The 19,582-nt window shown below is 39.7% G+C and overlaps 2 protein-coding genes across 3 annotated transcripts in view; both read left to right on the top strand.

Moving 5' to 3' along the window:
* Window positions 1-490: 490 nt before the first annotated feature.
* On the top strand, window positions 491-12,109 carry ak2 (adenylate kinase 2). 2 transcript variants are annotated; one of them, XM_080045189.1, is made up of 7 exons: window positions 491-661; window positions 4,150-4,275; window positions 5,107-5,217; window positions 5,599-5,693; window positions 8,398-8,470; window positions 8,960-9,179; window positions 11,839-12,109. In XM_080045189.1, the coding sequence occupies exons 1-7, from the start codon at window positions 563-565 to the stop codon at window positions 11,844-11,846; spliced, it is 732 nt and encodes a 243-aa protein (XP_079901315.1). In that variant the 5' UTR covers window positions 491-562; the 3' UTR covers window positions 11,847-12,109. The 2 variants fall into 2 exon arrangements, with proteins under 2 accessions (XP_079901315.1, XP_079901314.1); XM_080045188.1 differs by lacking the exon at window positions 11,839-12,109 and having other exon boundaries at window positions 8,960-9,220.
* A 1,030-nt stretch (window positions 12,110-13,139) lies between these two features.
* Window positions 13,140-19,582, top strand: part of rnf19b (ring finger protein 19B) — a 29,475-nt gene continuing 23,032 nt past the window's right edge. The window contains exon 1 of the mRNA XM_080045305.1: window positions 13,140-13,270. The gene's annotated coding sequence lies outside the window, so the exon portion shown is untranslated. The remainder of the gene's footprint in view (window positions 13,271-19,582) is intronic.

Consider the following 19,582-nt stretch of genomic DNA (forward strand, 5'->3'; position numbering starts at 1 on the left):
GTTTTGCTTTAGAAAAACAAATCATTGTGACAATTTTGACTTTTTGACGGGGCATTTTTCTTTCAGTTTCTTTTCATTGACAATCTCAGAAAACCAGCTGATAATAAAGAGCCGACAAAATAGTGTATTAAATAATTATTACAAATGTTTTATAAGAATAGTAAGTAAATAAATACTGATTATGATAATGATTAATTTAGAAATAAATAAGGGTAAATAAAATTTTCAAAACATCTTAACATAAAGACTATGATGGATACTAAAGTCACTAATATATAATAAAAATGAATGTACATTTCTTCACTCTTTGAAGCCCTTTTCGGGTGTTGCACAATAAAACGTCAGACGACTTTTTCATCCAATCGACACGCTCAATTCCTGACGGACCTGTGTGGCAGCCAATCAGACGCCGTCTTTTCTCGTGGTGGGCGGGGTTTAAGCGCTCTGTGTCTAGAGTGAAGGCGGAGGCGTGTCTCTTTCTCCTCCTGGCTAACTTTGACTGAAGTGTCACCAGGACGCAACACACGGACATACTTTAACTAAAGTTTTCCGCTGTCTAGACATGGCCCCCAGCACGCAACTGAAGGAGGCTATAGCCGACGTCCAGGAGGGGATCCGGGCCATCCTACTCGGGCCTCCCGGGGCAGGGAAAGGGACTCAGGTGAGAGCTACTAACCCGGCTAGCTGCTAGCAGTTAGCCGCATGGTCGGGAAGGTATTAGTTCCAGCTAATGCTAATGCTAAGCTACATGACATTACCTGGTTTGAACTCAGGAAAAAACAAAAGTTCAAGGTTATTTTTCTAATTTTAAGATCGAGTTAGCTGCTATATTAACTTGTTTACTATCTGAGTCATTAGGAAATGTGTTTGCATGAAGCATTTGTTTCCTGGTGACGTATTTACTTTTATTGAACTATTGAGACATTAAGAAATGGGTTTATTTCTATATTTCAAAGGGATCCCCATTATCTGATGCCATGGCAATCAGCAAGTCTTCCTGACACACTATAAATAATACATTACATAATAACAGTGCACAGCATTGGAATTCATTACATTACATCAACATACTTAATCTATTTACAGATACGAAATGCACTATACATGTAACGCTAGCATGTACATGCAGTTCAGAGCCTATCAACACTGACAAGAATGAGAAATATACAACAATAAAATGTGCATATTCACTATTTTTGAAAATTTTATCAACTGAATGGTTTGTTGATACCTTTATGGCACAGCTTACTTGATGCACATAACTGTTAATTGACACAGAGGGAGTATCCTGCAGTTTTAAAGCAATATAAATAAATATAATTCTTAAACATACTTAACACACTCAAATACAAGAGGCGAAAGTTCTTCAGTTAATTCTTGTCAAACCAGTGCTTCAGGTCGGGCAGCTAGTCTTCTAATAATGGACAAAAAGGGAATGTACCACAAAGGGGAAGCACACTCATATGTTCACCAGCTTTAACATACTAATATATTGTTTACTTACATGGATAGTACATTTTTTGTTGGACTAATAATCAATCCAGAAACCTACAAAATATCAAAAACTTTGAGTAGGAAGATTTTAGTGGAGATAAGTGCAGTTTAGAAGCATTTTTAGGAATCCTTCTTGAAGGTAAATTTATGTTTTCTGCCTGTGAAAGAGAATCGAGTTTCACAACAAAATTGCTCGGTGACTATGAGGAGAGAAACACCTGGATTATTGTCACCGCCACAATGACGTTTTCAGTCTGTTGTGTGATATCTCCACGTTGTGTTCGTGTTAAATCTCTTGGTCTATTGTTTCATGTTGGAATCTGGTTCAAGTCTCCTCTTGTCAGTAAAACACAGGGCTGCTGTGGCAATCTGTGCTCTTATGAAATGCCCTGAAGGTTAACTTGTGCATTCCTATATTTAGAAATAATTACTCAATGAATCAACAACAAAATCAGAAAAGATCCCCAACAGTTCATTAAAAATCATCTGCACATACAGGTTAAAATGTGAGAATGTCTTGTATGATGATAGTAAACTGAATGTCCCAGTGTGTGGTTGGAGAAAACACAATTATTTTAATGAATTGTGAAAAACAATGTTAGATGCAGCGATAATGGAATAATCATGAGTTGTTGTTGTAGACTTAGGGCCGGTTTCGCTAACATTGATTAAGCATAGTTCTGGACTAAATTGTACTTTCAATGGACAATCTCCATTCAAATTACCATTTAGTCCCGGACTAGGCTTAATCCATGTCTGTGAAACTGGCCCTTAGTTGTGTTGCAAATGCAATTCCATGTGCTGATGGATTCTGTATGGCAGGTGACACCATTTGATATATATATATTAGAGTACAGCTTATAATGCACAAACCTATTCTGTACCCCTATGTCAGACAACTCCTTTTCTTCATCTTCATCTCCCTGATATGACACTAAAAACATCAATTAAGTTAACTGTGGTGTGTGTGTGTTTGTTTGTAAGATACATTTTCCCTATCTAGTTTAGTTCTGTCTACGTACGGTGACTGTAAATGCTTTCCAAAAAAATCTATCAGACAGCTTCAGCTAATTCAGAACGCTGCTGCTCGAGTCCTCACTAGGACCAAAAAAGTAGATCACATTACCCCAGTTCTGAGGTCTTTACACTGGCTTCCAGTCACTCAAAGAATCGATTTCAAAATACTGATGTTGGTTTATAAAGCACTAAATGGTTTAGGGCCAAAATACATTACTTATATGCTGATAAGTTATGAACCGTCCAGAGCCCTTAGGTCGTCTGGGACAGGTCTACTTACAGTCCCTAGAGTTAGGACTAAACAAGGAGAAGCAGCTTTTAGTTATTATGCACCAACAATCTGGAACAAACTCCCAGAGAACTTGAGGTCTGCTGCAACTCTCAGTTCTTTTAAATCGAGTCTGAAGACTTTTTTGTTTCCATTTTAACCTGCAATTTTCATTTTATTTGCTTCTTTTATTTGCTTTTAAATGTTTTTAAATCGAGTTTTCATTTTTTTGTTATTTGCTTCTTTTATTCGCTTTTAAATGTTTTATAATGTGTTTTATGTATTCTAATCTTGCCCCTGTAAAGCACTTTGAGTGGCCTTGTGTCTGAATTGTGCTATATAAATAAACTTGCCTTGCCTTGCCTTGCCTTATGAAGGGGGAAGACTTTAAAGTTTAGGTATTTATCTGCAACCTATTATATCTATAATTTCTGCCGCTGGAAACTCATTTTACCAGAGAACTATGCAGGTAATGGATAGAACAAGACCTGCACATGAGTTGGAAAGAACAGACATTTTTTGGAAAAAGTTTTGAATTCAAACAAATTTTCGCTAGTGTTTTAAAGCATTTTCATGAAAATTCCAAACAGTTCCTTGTTGAGTTTCTATTGTTTAAAATCTTGCTTGTTTGCTTATCCACATGACAAGAATGCCTGGGAAGTACAGAATGTGTTTAATAATTGATGGCTTGTACATGAGAAATATAGCACATGGCTCAAGAGAAATGCAGACAAAGTTTCATTATTGAGCCATATGATTGTGAAACAGGCTTAAATAAGGCTAACGAAATTGGGAACATTTTCATGGAAAAGTATATAAAAAAAATTATATACAGTATCTCACAAAAGTGAGTACACCCCTCACATTTCTTCAAATATTTCATTATATCTTTCCTTGGGATAACACTGAATAAATGACACTTTGATACAATGTAAAGTAGTCAGTGTAGCTTGTATAACAGTGTAAATTTACTGTCCCCTCAAAATAACTCGACACACAGCCATTAATGGCTAAACTGCTGGCAACAAAAGTGAGTTCACTTCTTTTGACACTTTGGGCCCAATTTGGACATTTTCGCTTAGGGGTGTACTCACTTTTGTTGCCAGCACTTTAGACATTAATGGCTGTGTGTCGAGTTATTTTGAGGGTACAGTAAATTTACACTGTTATATAAGCTGTACACTGATTACACACTGACTACTTTACATTATATTATATCAAAGTGTCATTTCTTCAGTGTTGTCCCATGAAAATATATAATGAAATATTTGAAGAAATGTGAGGGGTGTACTCACTTTTGTGAGATACTGTATATAGGTAAAAATGTCCAATTCCCTGATTAAATAAATGCCGTGTGGTTGTCCCTTCAGGCCCCTCGGCTAGCGGAGCAGTACTGCGTCTGCCACCTGGCCACTGGGGACATGCTGAGGGCCATGGTCGCTTCAGGCTCCGAGCTCGGGAAGAGACTCAAGTCCACCATGGACGCTGGAAAACTGGTAACTTGCTCCTCATCTGCTTCTCATGATCCTCTTTCCTGTGTGTGTGTGTGTGTTTTGTGTGTGTGTTGTGTGTGTGTGTGTGTGTGGTATATTTTTCTTTCCCTGCTCCCCTTGGCCTCACTCTGAGCTTGTTGACAACACAGCAGCCCTTCATGATGTTTTCTTCGCCCCCCGCTGATTTTTAACTGTTAGACGACAACCCAGATTTTCCCTGACGACTTTCCACTCCTTCTTATTGGAGCTGAGCCAAAGTCTAAAAGTAATCTGCTTAAAGTAATCTCTCTGCTAAAAGGGGCAAAATAACATATTAAAGGTGGAGTCAGCAATCTAAGAGAACACTTGTTGTCGAAATCACTTTTTCTCAAAATCAGTTTAGATCTCTGTATTGTGTGTGTGTGTGTGTACTGGAAAACAAATCCAGTGTTAATACACAGCATAGGCTTTGTAAATAGGAATGTAAACAAAGGGTGGCCACTGTATCTAGCAACATGCCCTTCTACAGAGCCTAGGCTGTGTATTAACACAAGATATATTTTTTTTCAGCAAAAACACACATTACGGACAGTTAGAGGATCTTGAGGAGATATCCACTGATTTTAATTCAAAGTGATATTGACAACAAGCTTTCTCCAGAATCGCTGACTCCACCTACAACTGTCTTTTTTAAAAAGTATAATAACTATTTTTATTATTGTCATGAAGGACATTAACCAGTATCACATGTATCCGAGGCATGTCGTGTGTTCATGTGACTCAGCTGTTACTAGGCGGGATGGGGCAGATTAGACTGTGATAAATTATATCAATATTGTTTATTCTGTCTGTCAGGTCAGTGATGAGATGGTTGTGGAGCTGATAGAGAAGAACCTGGACACGACGCCGTGTAAGAAGGGTTTCCTGCTGGACGGATTCCCTCGCACAGTCAAACAGGCCGAGATGGTGAGGACTGGATCTAACGCTCTCGCCTGACGCTTCCACTGTGCAGAGTGGAATTACATGATCTAAAGAGATTTTTTATTTTATTATTATTTTTTTTAGATATTGCCGGGTTTGCTTTTTTAATCAAACATTTCTGAAAAAGTTATTATAGTTGTAATAATTGTAATCACCTGGCAACATTTATTGTAAGTACATTTTTTATTTTTTTTTGCTGATCAATAGATATCATTCATTTTTCACTCAGCAACAACAAAACATTAAATATTATTTAACATTTGAGACATTCAGATGGAGTTTTCATCATGTTAAAGAGAAGTCAGGGATATTTTTTTGCTCTGGTCAATACATATCGGTCATGTCTTACGTTCAATTCTCTTTCAGCTCGACGATTTGTTGGACAAGAGACAGGAGAAGCTGGACTCTGTCATCGAGTTTGCTGTTGACGATTCTCTGCTGGTCCGCAGGATCTGTGGCAGGTAAGAGACCAGACTCTATTAATTATTCAGGAACCAGAGCAGGGATTCCATCTGCTTTATGTCCCAGAGGTATAAAGCTTTTCCAGGACGTTCGGTTCGCTCTCTTTTCCTCTTGACTGAGAAGCTCCTCATTCTGTCAGCGAGTTAAATCCAGCCGGGCAGGTAGATGGATTCATGTGGAAGGAACAGAGTGAAACGGAACAGGCCAGACGGTGAGATATAATGTTGGAGGGAAGTGGAGCGTGAAGGCCTGCCGTTAACAAAGAACACGGTCTGAAGGGGGTTTGAAAAGTCTGGAAGGTTGCAGGTTGAATTCTTAAAGGGGCAGTTTGTGATTCTGGAGAACGCTTGTTGTCAAAATCAGTAAATATCTCCGGTTGAATCCTCAAAGCTGTATCTATGTAACTTTGCTTTGTGGAGAGTCTTTACCTAGAGTGAAAAAAAATTACATAAAAAAACCTTTATTTATTTTTTATTTATTTTTGCTGCACAGTGAACACCCAAGTTAAGCTAATGCAGCTCCCATTTGGACATTTATATCTGTGTCACAGTAAATCTGATCGGTCCCTCTGCATTACAAGAGTCCACTCCTCCTGAATGTTTTCAACAGGACAGAAAGAATACACTTTAAAAGAATTATTAAAACAACTTTTTTTACAGTACAGCTTTAAAGAAGTCAACGTGTCCGTCACTGATTAATAAATGTTCTGAATATCTAAGCTGCTCAGTGTCTGATAATCTACTTTACAGGGAACAGCCAATGACTTTATAGTTGTGAGTTATTGTCATGATATTAGACGTGACTTGTGAACATAAGAAAAGTAAAAGCGGTGCAGGGGCCTTTATTGCAAGGTGACCTCATGCTTAGACGCCATAAACCAACAAAGTCATTGGAGGTGAAGTGTGTTTGGTGTTATCTTATAGATAAGGACACTGCGCTGTTGAGAAGGTAAAAATGAAAGTCCCACCAAGGTTTATAAGGGCTATATTTCAGGACAAGATCAGTTAACAATCTCTAAGGATTTTCCTCATGTTTTTTTCAGATATAGTTCAACAGTTGACACTAAAATTCATGATGTTGACCAGTGTTGGAACGTGACTTTAACTCATAATGGAGTTTATTCAGACCACGGTGTTTCTTCCACCACTGACGTTGACCAATGGCAGACCTTTATGACAGCGCTGACCTTTTTGAAGGATCGAAGATAAATGGTGTCGCCGCAAACACTTTTCTATTTCCTGGAGTGGATTTATGTTTAGTGCTCTCTCTCCAGCGTCCTCTATGTTCCTACTGTGGCTCTAGTATCACAGCAGTGCATGTGGAGAGGTTTGGGTTTGAGATTAATGGAGGTTACCGCGGTGAAGTTATTCAGAAAATACATGTGTGGGAAAAGAAAACTTTTAAAAAAATCCCGTGAAAATGTTTCTGACGCAGTTTTTGGAGGAGAAAAATCTGATTAATGTTCGACCTCCACAGTTTGGATATGAAAGGGCTGTATGTTGGGGGCGCTCCGGTGGTGTAGTGGATAGAGCGTGCACCATATTGGCTCGGGCCTTCGTTGCAGTGGTCGCGGGTTCAAATCCGACCCGTGGACCTTTACTGCAGGTCATCCCCCCTCTCTCTCTGTCTCCCCATTTCAACTCCGTATCAAATAAAGCTTGAAAATGCCAAAAAATATCTTTATGAAAGGGCTGTGTGGCCATAGAACCTTAGCTGGCAGTACACGTATTATTCATTGCATTGTATTAAAGTAAAATACAAACTCTCCTTCTTCACATTGCTATTGTGCAGGTTTACAAACACAATTACTTCTGCCTACAACCTGTTTTTGTCCTTTATCACGCCCCGTAGAACTTTAATGTGGGTAACCTGCAAAAGCCATGGAAAACAGATTACATTTTTAGCGGGAAAATCGCCAATTTTTTCATATGAGTGACATGAAAAAGCAATCTCTCTCGCTAATGTACAGTATATTAAGTCTCTACCTGATATATTTTGAATTACCACAAGGGGGCGCTGACTTGAACATTGTATCTCCCACAGAAAAGTTTATTTATTACAAATGTTTGATTGTTTTTCACCCTAAAAAGACATGTCCTATCTGTGAAGCAATAAGCATATTTATTTCATAACTCAATGTAAGGTACAGTGACTCCATAGATTTGTAGTGAACATGATACAAACATTTCACTGACCTGTCACCAATTCACTGATTGTAATCTCGACAGGTTGAGAGAAAAATGTACAAACCTTTTATAATGACTTGAATGTCTCATCTTGAGCAACAAATGATTATTTACGTAACCGTTCTATTACGGTTTATTATGACATGCTGCTGTTCTCTGAGCACAGTTAATAGGCAGACATGTTTTTCAGTGGCATTTCAAATGAACACGTGTTTGCGCTTTTAGAAAATGTGTGTTGTGAAATCTTTTGACTGGAGTTTAGTATTTCAGCAGAGAATTTGTCCTTTTACTTCACAATAACCACCATGCATCATCTGTACACTGCTCTGAATAGACGGGGTGGTTTGCAAAGAGCCACGTTTCTGCCTTTTCATGTCCAAGTAGAACAAAGGCGGTGTGGGGGACGTTAAAAGGACAGTGGAGTAGTTAGTGAGTCACCGTGGCTGTCTCTTAACACTCTTTTTTTCTTCTCTGTCCTTGCTCTGTTCTCCTCTCCGTCTCCCCTGCCTTTCCACAGGCTCATTCATCAGCCGAGTGGCCGCTCGTACCATGAGGAGTTCAACCCCCCCAAACAGCCCATGACGGATGACGTAAGTAGTAAAAACACTTAAACTGCCACCTACCTGAACATGACAATCGACCAACTTCACGGTGTTAAGTGCTTTGACGCGACTTCCTTTGATTCATCTTGTTAAATCTAGATACTCAGACGCAGAGACAGACAATGTTTGAGTTTTTCTAAAGATTTCTGCTCGTGGAGACAAATTTGCCTTTGACGCAGGAGGAAGATTGATTAAATCATTTTTTTATAGTATTGTGTAAAGCTTCTTCAACCTCCTACATGGAACTTTTAAATGTTTACGAAAGTCAAATTTTTCCTCTCAAACGACTTGTATCAGAAAGCGAGACCATCGGTGAAAACAACACTATTTTTCTATACCGTGGTTATTATCAATGCCTTTGCCCCCCTCTGTCTCCTCATGTATTTTCCTCTCTCTCTCTCTCTCTCTCTCTCTCTCTCTCTCTCTCTCTCTCTCTCTCTCTCTCTCTCTCTCTCTCTCTCTCTCGTTTGCTTTCAGTTGACCGGTGAACCGCTCATCCGGCGCAGTGACGACAACGAGACGACGCTGACGTCCCGTCTGAACGCGTACCACCGCCAGACGGTCCCTCTGGTGCAGTACTACGGCGCCCGCGGCCTGCACACCGCCGTAGACGCCGCCAAGAACCCAAACGTGGTGTTCGCCTCCATCGTAGCTGCCTTCTCTGCTGCCACGCAAACCCCCGCCAGAGCCTCCGCCTGTAAAGACCAAGTGCACTTCATTTAATCAAAGAAACCTTTCCTCATCTTTCCCTGTTTGGGTTTGGGCTTCTTCTTCCTTGACTTGAAGGGTGGTGGAGAGATTATGCAAGAGTTGAATCCCAGTGGCAACAACATGTAACTTTGGAAGATGGAGACTCAAGAATACAAAGCGTGATCCCTGTTGTAGAAACAGAAAGGATTGTTCAAAGTTGCTTTAGTTACTCTGCTATAACTATTAGAACAAGCTAATGTAGATGTAATCATCAGCAAAACAGATCTGCGCTTAGCACTACGCTGCTGCTGCTTCACCTGTAAAGAAATGACATCTAAGTCTTTGACATTGAGCCGAGCAGAAAGCCGTGCATGTTGCTACAGATGCTTTTCGTCATAAGGTGATTAAGAATATTGACGTTGCATATTGTTTGCTGGACAGGTTTGCTCTTGTTTAATCGATGACTTTTCCCATGTCTCTTCCTTAAGCTCTGACTCGCTTGCACGTAGACTAGATCTCCTGTTCTCCTGTTGGCTATATTTTCTCCTCTATTGTTTGTTAAAGGGAGAAATGCACCAGATAATGTTTTGACATACATTGCAAACAAGAACTGCTAATAGCTTATTTGGATTGCTTTTAATGCTCATTTTGAAAGTAAAAAATGAAAATACTCAAACTGGGCTTAAATTGTAGCCCATGGCAACATGATATAGCACAGTGTCAGATCCCTGGTAAATATGAATAAGACATTCGTTAGAAAATCAGTTTCAGTGCTGCTAATGCTTTATTCTCAGACCTGCAGCTCAAAACTGAAGTGATGAATCGCAGCGTTTAAATGTACCCTTTGTTCCAATCTCCATACTTCCCTACTATTTAGTATGCCAGAAAAAGATGTAGGATGTCCCAATACATGCATGCCAATTGTAGTATGCTGAAAATACATACATGCCCCACTAATTCCAATAGCATTTTGCAGTATATATCTTTATTCTTTATTTCTCAACATCATTGAAGACAACTTCGTTATCTGTTTTTTTTTCTCTCCTGTGGCCCTAAAAGTCTTCTGTACTTAAGTATTTAGTGTAGTAAAAAGACAGAGTATGTGATTTGGAACGCAGGGAAAGTGTCTGTTACTGTGTCCAGTGCTGGACATGCCTTTGCTTCAGCGTTCACTGTAGCGTCCTGTTATGTCTCTTCATCTACTGCACCTCCCTCCTCCCACTCTCAAGCCTCTGGGACCAATGACCTTTTGGACGTTTTGAAAGACTTTGTCCTCGAGAAACGTTAATTCAGCATTTGATTGATATGGCTAATTGCTAAATCAATATGCACTGTTTCCTGGAGACCTGCACTGACCCCAAGTGGCCAAAAATAGACAGAGTGCATCATGGTCATTTTATTTGCTTGTCATATCAAGATTTGGAAAATGCCTTGTTACGAAAAATGACTTCATTCTATGATTGGAATGTAGAGCACTTGTTCAAGCACTTTTTTTTTAATTAAGTTCCCTGTATGACTTTTGTATTTTAGTTTTGTGAATGTATTTTTCACATCCATGTCCAGTGTTCAAAGGCTAGTTACATAGACATACTCCCACACTAATATGAATTTAATTATTATTAATTATTAATGAGACTATGAACATTTCCTCTGAGGTGAACTGGATCATAGAGACAAGCTGAAGGACCTTGGTCACTCAAACCTTCAGAAAATGTCCTTCTCGGAAATGTTTTGACTTCAGGCTTTTGTTTCTGCTGCTCTATTGGTTGCCTCGTGACTCGTGACTTCAGATTGTACGTAGAGTTCCTGCTTTACTCTGTTGTGCCAAAGGAATATTCTTGACAGTGGCGCCTTGTGTGGGAGCTGTCTTAACAAAATAAAGATAAAGATTTTTCCTCCTTTTTAATGAATGACATATTGAACAGAGACAAACTCTGCCTCTGAACACTGCAGTGAACTTGACCTATTAGCCCTCCTCTGTAGCCACTAGCCACTGTGTGTGTGTGTGTGTGTGTGTGTGTGTGTGTGTGTGTGTGTGCGTGCGTGCGTGCGTGCGTGCGTTGGGTGGGAACATCTAAAATGCAGACTCTGTCACCGGCACCTTCCCTTGAATACCAATGTGTCCATTCTCCCGGGTATAGTTGGGATGGAATAACAATAGCAGATGTTCTGGAATCCCAGTAGGCATATTTCAGTCTTTTACTTATTCTATTCTTAAAAAACATGTATATATACTATTCTATTCGGCTATTTTCCCATCAATATCCTCTCCTTTGCTCAATGAAATCTCCTTTTTAAAGTTCATCACTTTATGTGACAGAAAAACCTTTGCAGATTGTTTCGTCCCCTTTTTAAAGGTGGAGTCATCGATTCTGGAGAACGCTTTTTCAAATTCACTTTTTGTGGAAAAATGTGTGAATATCTACTCCAAGAAATGTTTGATTTTGACAATCGTTTTTTCCAAAATCGACTTCACCTTTAATCCAACGTGACTTTAAAGTGAACATAGAGGAAGTTAACTCCTGATTGCATTCAGTGATGGACTGGGGCCAATTCTCTTGACAGTTCCAGCATTTAAATGACAGAGAAAGTGTTCAGTATCAGCCGTGCCTTGATTAATTTCTGACCCAAACCTTGTCTTCCCCTCTCTCCCCTTTGTCTTGCAGCTGGTTGAATCCTGAATTGCTCCGTTCCCATCGAGGGCCAGGATTGGAGATAAAGATCTCAGTCTGGGTGGCCGTGTGGAGGCTGGAGAGGGAAGGGGAAGGGAGGCAGATAACTTTATTATTTAAGGTTATTTTAGCTGTGAAGCTTTTTGTTGTCAGAACTTTTCTACTTCCAGGAGATTCTGACCGGAGCGAGAAACAACAACAACTGATTGTCACATTCCTCATTTTTCCCCTTTCGAATAAATCTCATGCTTTCCTACAATCATGATACTCTGTGCACATTGTGTTTGTGTTGTAAATTAATATGTGACCCTTGTCAAGGCACTCAAGCGTCTTTGAGTGCCTTGAAAAGCGCTATATAAATCCAATCCATTATTATTATTATTGTTTATTTTTTTACTACATCATTTAAGGCTTTTACTGTGAAATAATGAAGATGAAACTAAAGAATATTGTTTGCTGTTAGAATAGTTCTTAATACACCACATGTTGGATTTTTTTTAGTTTTTAGCCAAAGAACAGTGTGTCATATGCTGTCCTGAATGATAAGGCAGGTCCTTTTGTTTGTCAACTTCCAAAATGTGCACGCTACATCTTCCTAACTTACTATCTCAAACCTGGAAAAGTTAGTTTTCCATTTTACTTGTATTATGTGTTTCTGAATCTTTGTGCAATGAAGCTGCTGTCTTAAGTTTCTCTGTCCAAATTTACCCAATTCAAATATGCTTAGATTTTGACATCCCATCACCCAAAGATAAGGCCTACTGGTGTAGAAAATAGCCTAAATATTTGTTTTGCTATGCTAAAACAGGAAACACTGCATCATCATCTGAAATAATGATAGTCAAAATGATAGCAAATGTTGTCCCCCCTATACATAAGTAATGAGCTTGTTAAAGTTTCATCTTTGAAGACATCAGGGTGAAAATAACGATATCAGAGGAGACCTGTCATTGGCTGATCAATAGCCTGCTTTAGGCCTATACCATATGGACTAGTTGCCTAATTAAAAAAAAAACTATTGTCTGTTATTTCTGTTTTAAAAGCTGCTGATACGCGCCGTGATTAAAGACAGTATTGCTACCTCTTAAGCTCAACACAAAGATCTGTGTTTATTTTATCACGGGGTGCGGTTTCCGTATGTTGGGCGGCGTGACGTCATCGGTCGGGGCTTTCCTCCGTGACGTCAGAGAGCAGCGGCAGAGAGCGCGAGGGGAGCGAAGCGAGCTGCCAGTCACAGCGGAGCGCAGGAAGACTAGAGGCCGCTGTCACCTGCCACAGAGGCGGGTAGCTAGGGTAACGTGCGGACCGACTGCTTTATAGCCTACCCACGAGCTCGTAGAGAAAAAGACAAGGACGCACGAACAGGTTACGAGCCACCGCAGACTACATAGCTAGGCTACTGTCGAAGAAACCGCTTCTGACCAGGGTGAGTAGCCTACTGTTTGTCTGACATGTCATGGATGTAAATGGCTCTACTCCTGTAAAGAGAAAGATGCCACCTCAGGGAGTGACATGTTAACCTGTACATAGCCTATATGGTTATGCTTTAATGTGACAGGCACATTATCTGCATTAGGAGGGTCCACTCCACTCAGACCCAAAACCAGACAAATTATCATTATCGCATAAAAAACATGATAAACGTAGACATAGGCTATAAACTACTAGAGACTGTAACAGTAGGCTACATGGAGGGAGAATACGAATCAATACAAGCTGCATGTCTGAAAATAATCATTAACTGTAAAATCAAAATGTCTTCAGATTCAGTGCAGTCATTGTCCAAGTCATCCAGGATATGCCTGAGAGTTAAAAAGCCTTTCCTCCTCTCTCCCTTTAATACATTCCTGTCTGCTCCGCCACTCCCTACATGCTCACTGTTTGTTTGGGCTGAAGGAGGAACATGCTGATAGTCCTGTGAAGATAGACAAAAACATCATAATATGATTTAAAATTTAAAAATATATATTTTTTTATATATATAGAATAGCTGGACAAATAAGGGAGTGGAGCTCAGAGCAGCAGAGATGTTGTAATAAAGAGAATATTTAAAAAAAACAATTCTTTATAGGAATATTATATCCTATTATTATTTCTAGGGATTTATTTGTGCTTGAGGGCAAACTGTACGATCCTACTTTACTGTGGAAAAGGTGTGGTGAAATGTTCCAGTGTCGTAGTGCTTTGGTGGTCCTGATGTAGAGGCAGCTACTACAATATGAGCTTCATGCAAATACTAGTGCTGTAAGGCTCAGTCCAAAAAATAACAAACTTAAAGGTTGAAATGAGCTTAATTGTGATTTTTGGGAGAGGGTATTATGAGCTATTCCACTTTCTTATTGTAGAAGAACAACGTCTGAAGTTATAGGATGGATGTGGATTTGTTCATTTAACAGATTCCAGCTGTGTCATTTTCCAGCAAATAATAATGAATACCATTTATTTGGATGGAAATGAGCTGCACAGACGAAGGCAGACGTTTTTCATGATTTAAGAAAAGTACCTTAAAGCTCGATGGATGAATTGAATGAATACAATGTTAATCACAGATGTATCATATTATCAAACAATAACTTGAAATACAGGCAAGTAGCTGTTTGCTGAGGCTTCTTTGAGCAGGTCTGGTTTAGGAAAAGTTATTTAAACTAAACCTTGAATGCTATCTTGACCTACACCTTATTTCTCTCAAAATTGTAGTTCATTTGCAGAACTCTACCCAAAACATTGAAATGACTAGAGGAAACCAAATTATATTGTTTTCAGAAAGGTCCAGCTCTGCTAAGATGTAGTTGTCTTCATCTACATCAATCTGATATAGCACAACATTATAGTGGCATTTCATAGGTACATTGATTGATTTACTTCATCTATTATTAAATAAGGTACATCATATAATCAGGTGTAATGTATTATAGAAGTGAAATCCTTTATACGATTGCAGCAAAACATGCAGAAGGCTTTTATGGTATTTGATTGGAATGTAGAGATTGTATTTAAAGGAAACAGGATGTGAGGTCAAACAGTATTTTGTGCTTTTGGTTTTGTCCCGCTCCATGTTGGGTGAGCAGCTCCTCTCCTGACCATTACCTCATCATGGAGAGGTTCGGCCTCACGTGTCATCACGCGCTTCAAGTTACAAACAATTTCTGGGAATTTCGCGGTCGGTTTTTCGGACGTACTGTGTGTCTGTGTCCGTGTATTGTGCTAATGTTTCCTCTCTGAAACCTGAATCCTCTGGAGCAGTTTACTACTGTTACTGCTTTGTGTGTGTGTGTGTGTGTGTGTGTGTGTGTGTGTGTGTGTGTGTGTGTGTGTGTGCTTGTCTGTGTGGATGTGTGTGCGTGTGTGCTTGTCTGTATGTGTGTGTGTGTGTGTGTGTGTGTGTGTGCTTGTCTGTGTGGGTGTGTGTGTGTGTGTGCTTGTCTGTATGTGTGTGTGTGTGTACGTGTTTGCGCTTGTGTATGTGTGCTTGTCTGTATGTGTGTGTGTGTGTGTGCTTATCTGTGTGTGTGTGTGTGTGTGTGTGTGTGTGTGTGTGTGTGTGTGTGTGTGTGTGTGTGTGTGTGAGTGTGTGTGTATACGAGACTGGGGTTTGCTCTTTGCGACTGTAACGCCTTCAGCTGTGACATTAAACATTCAACAACTCAGCAGCAGTTTGGCTCCTCTAATTATAGCAGCTCCTAACCTCCACCTTACAGTGCATCACTCTGGACTCTGAATCTACTTTAGCTTTATATATCTGTGTGTGTGTGTGTGTGTGTGTGTGTGTGTGTGTGTGTGTGTGTGTGTGTGTGTGTGTGTGTGTGTGTGTGTGTGTGTGTGTGTGGGTGTGCGTGTTTAAACTGGTTCCATTCGTAATAGTTGCAAATTTGTTTCGTCCTCTGTGATAGTCAGTCACTTATATTTATTTTATTTTTGTTAAATGTTATGACTTTATGAAGAAATAATGGCTTATTGTTACCATCATTATCAATAAGAATCAACTGTTTCTGTCTGCTGTAAAGTATCATGTTGAAATCAGCATCAAAACATTTCAGAACGATATCCTCCAAACCCCCTCATATCACAGTGATATTTAAAAAAAAATGCTTCAGTGTTTCAGCATTTTTTCCCTAAATTACTGTAAATCAACTAAATGATTTTGTCCAGGAACTCAAATGCAGTATCAGTGGATGCATTGTGATTGAAGTGGTGAGTGAAACGTAAACAGCGTGGTCTACTTCCAATGAAAAAGGGTGTGTAAACGTCGGTAGAAAACAGCTACTCCTACGCACACACACACGTGTTTTAAATATTTTGTTCTTTTCAGATTCATGGGGCATTCGCTTGAGCACAAAATCTCAGGGTGAGGCCCATTTTGCCAGATGTCTGGATTGTTTTCAAGGGGAGACGGTTATGCAGGCACTCACACACATTGCTATTGTGTTCAGAGTGTGTGTGTGTGTGTGTGTGTGTGTGTGTGTGTGTGTGTGTGTGTGTGTGTGTGTGTGTGGTAATAGTTAGTGAGCGTTGGAATTTAAATGTGATGGTTAAGGTAAGGGGTTAGGAAATGTGTTATGTGTCCTCACAAAGACAGAAGTACAAGGGTGTGTGTATGTGTGTGTGTGTGTGTGTGTGTGTGTGTGTGTGTGTGTGGGTGTGTGTGTGTGCTGGATTCCTTGGAAAAGTGAGCCGTCATGTTGGTTGTCTGGCAGTTTTTTTTTTCCATAGAAGGAAGAAAAGCTTCCATTGTCACTTAAATCAACTTGTTCCCATTTGCACGTGCCAAAAACTGCACACTGTTCTTTGCTTGCTAAATAACTTTGTATCTACAGACTGGAATATGGCAAAGTTTACTCGTAAGAAATAAACCAGAGTTTTTAACTTTTTCTTAAAGCCCTTGTGAACCCAAATCCTTCTAACTATGTCATTTGGGGAGTTAGTTGCATGATACTATAAGCATCTGAAAAGACTTAGGCATATTTATCAATCCAAATGAAAGAGATTGTCTTTTAGGTTTGATAACATTTACAGAAATTCGGATTAGATAAGGCGGGGCAAGTTTTACATTATTTATGAACATTTATTTTCAATCAGATTTTTTTAAAAGCTTATTTAGTATTTAGTATTCGGTATAGGCAACTTTGATATCGTATAATGATTTTGACTATTTTAGACCAGATTTCCAGAGGCTTTAACATCCCGTCAACATCAGTTAAACTAAGCTGGAAGCCTCAGGTGTCCGTGCAAATGCTCATGTGTGTATACCTGTGGGATGTTGACAGAGGGGCCCATTTCCCTTTCCGAGTTAATAATTGAAAATCAGGATATTTCCTAATTTGTGTAGTTATGTGATTAAAGGAATCTGTGAGCGGAGGCTGCAGTGAGGTCAGCACACTGTGAATCAACATTGGAAGCACGGGTCATTATAACCCAGTTAATCGGTCGTGATATCTAATCTGCATGTGCCAGCCGGTCCTCAAGCTCATTGAAAGCTGCCTTGACGTACCGTGTGTGTGTGTGTGTGTGTCTGTGTGTGTGTGTGTGTGTGTGTGTGTGTGTGTGTGTGTGTGTGTGTGTGTGTGTGTGTGTGTGTGTGTGTGTGTGTGTGTGTGTGTCTGTGTGTCTCTGTGTCTGTCTGTGTCTGTCTGTGTGTGTGTGTGTTCTTTTTCCACAAGAACCAAATGTTCTCACAGAGACACAGAGATCCCTTAAAGTGAGCACGTTTTGATTGACCTCACTTGTTTGAACGTTTAGCCCGTAATAATGATGATGTGCCGTCTGTGCCCGTGAGCTTTGTGGAGCATAAAACACTAGACGCTGCCGGACAACAGAACAGCGCCGGCTTTACTGTCTGTCGTTGTGTAAGTAGTGAAGCTGAATCAACAAAATCCCATTAATAACTTTGCTCACCAGCTCGTAGCCATGACATTATGGGCCCCACTTTAGTTAGTTAAAGTCACCTTTTGAACTGAAATACTGTATAACTAATATAAGTATGGCTAAAGAGCGTTGATACTTTTACTAATGTCAGACACACTCACTCACGCACGCACACACACACACACGCATGCACGTACGCACGCTCGCACCCATACACACACACACACACACGCACGCACGCTCGCACCCACACACACACACACAAGTTGATTAGGGGACCACCTGTTACGGCCCCTGTCTCTCAGATTATCAGGGTTTTAGCCGGTTTCACCCACAAACAGGTGGATGGTCGGAGCCGAGCCTTCTGCTGTAGCACGGCTTCTCTCTGGATTTGTCTGTAAATGTTAAAACATCAGTCAGTTCGGACTACAGGCTTTAAGTGCTTATCCAAAGTGATAAAACGCTCCTGAAGACAAAGAGCTAATCTGTTTAGTGAAACATTATAAAGAGAAATGTTTCTGAATTGCCTTTTTTCTTCGTGTTAATGACTTATTGCCTATTATTTACTATCTATGCTTATTACGCGTTAAATTTGAACATTTTGTAATGTATTTTCTTTGGTTCTAAGTGAAGATAATCATGTCAAAAAAGTATTTTGCAACAAATGCGGCTGGTTAACTGGTTTATAGGGGCACGTTCTGTTTTCAGTTTCACGTCTAATCCATAAACACACATTATTACAGCCGTGTGTGTTTGTGCGGGGGTGGTGTGTGCGTTTGCATGTTTGTGCGTGTGTGTGTGCATGCCTGTTTGTACAAGTTACGCTTTTGTTTTTTCAGATGATGGCCTCATAATATCGAGTGACAAATGCAAAGTTCAGAGCCAGGGCAGTTTGAAAAATTTCCGGGGAATCAGCAACGACAATAAACAGATGAGCAGTTCCTAGGAAACGATGCGACTTCAGATATCTGATAAAACAATGTTTTTCAGCAGAAATTACAAAGTGTGGAGAAACATGATTTTACTCAAGGTGTGTGTGTGTGTGTGTGTGTGTGTGTGTGTGTGTGTGTGTGTGTGTGTGTGTGTGTGTGTGTGTGTGTGTGTGTGTGTGTGTGGCCAATCATTCTTCATGACTGCCTCTCTAATGTGGAACAACCTGCTAGTGGAGCCCACGCATGCTGAATCAGTTCAGTTCTATTAAATATTTATTAATCTTATTAATGTTATTTAATAAATCCAAAAAGATCAATTCATGCTCATGTTGCATTGCTAATTTGTTTCAGTGGACGGTGTATTTTATTTTGAGTAGTATTTCAGATAGCGTCTTATTTCACGTGTCTTTTTATGCTCAGTAAAGTGATGTGTACACTGGTTATAAGCTCCAGAAATAAAGCTACACAGTTTGAGCTTTGTTGATTTATATATAGGCCTACCTGTGTGTTGGCTGATGCTAGGGTTGCAACTTTAAAATCATTTTACAGTCTTAAGATGGCGCAGAAAAGAAAGAATAATTGTTTCATCAAAATGTCAAATTGTTTGTTTTGCACAAAGAGTCAAAAACTCTAAAACATCTTCTATTTCCAATTTACAAAATGATAATTCTTTTAAATAAACTCTTTCATAAAACAGTTTAAACTAAAACTGAATGTTATAACTTTCATTAGGGGAGACGTTAGTGCAGAACTGTTGTTTTAGGCTGCATTAGTTTTAACTGGGTGCAATGAACTGCTATCGTGTATTATTGTGTGTGTGTGTGTGTGTGTGTGTGTGTGTGTGTGTGTGTGTGTGTGTGTGTGTGTGTGTGTGTGTGTGTGTGTGTGTGTGTGTGTGTGTGTGTGGAATATTGGTTGGCCATGTGCTGGATCCCAAACGTGCT

Source organism: Ammodytes marinus, assembly GCF_949987685.1.
Source record: "Ammodytes marinus genome assembly, chromosome: 17".
Taxonomy (NCBI): domain Eukaryota; kingdom Metazoa; phylum Chordata; class Actinopteri; order Uranoscopiformes; family Ammodytidae; genus Ammodytes; species Ammodytes marinus.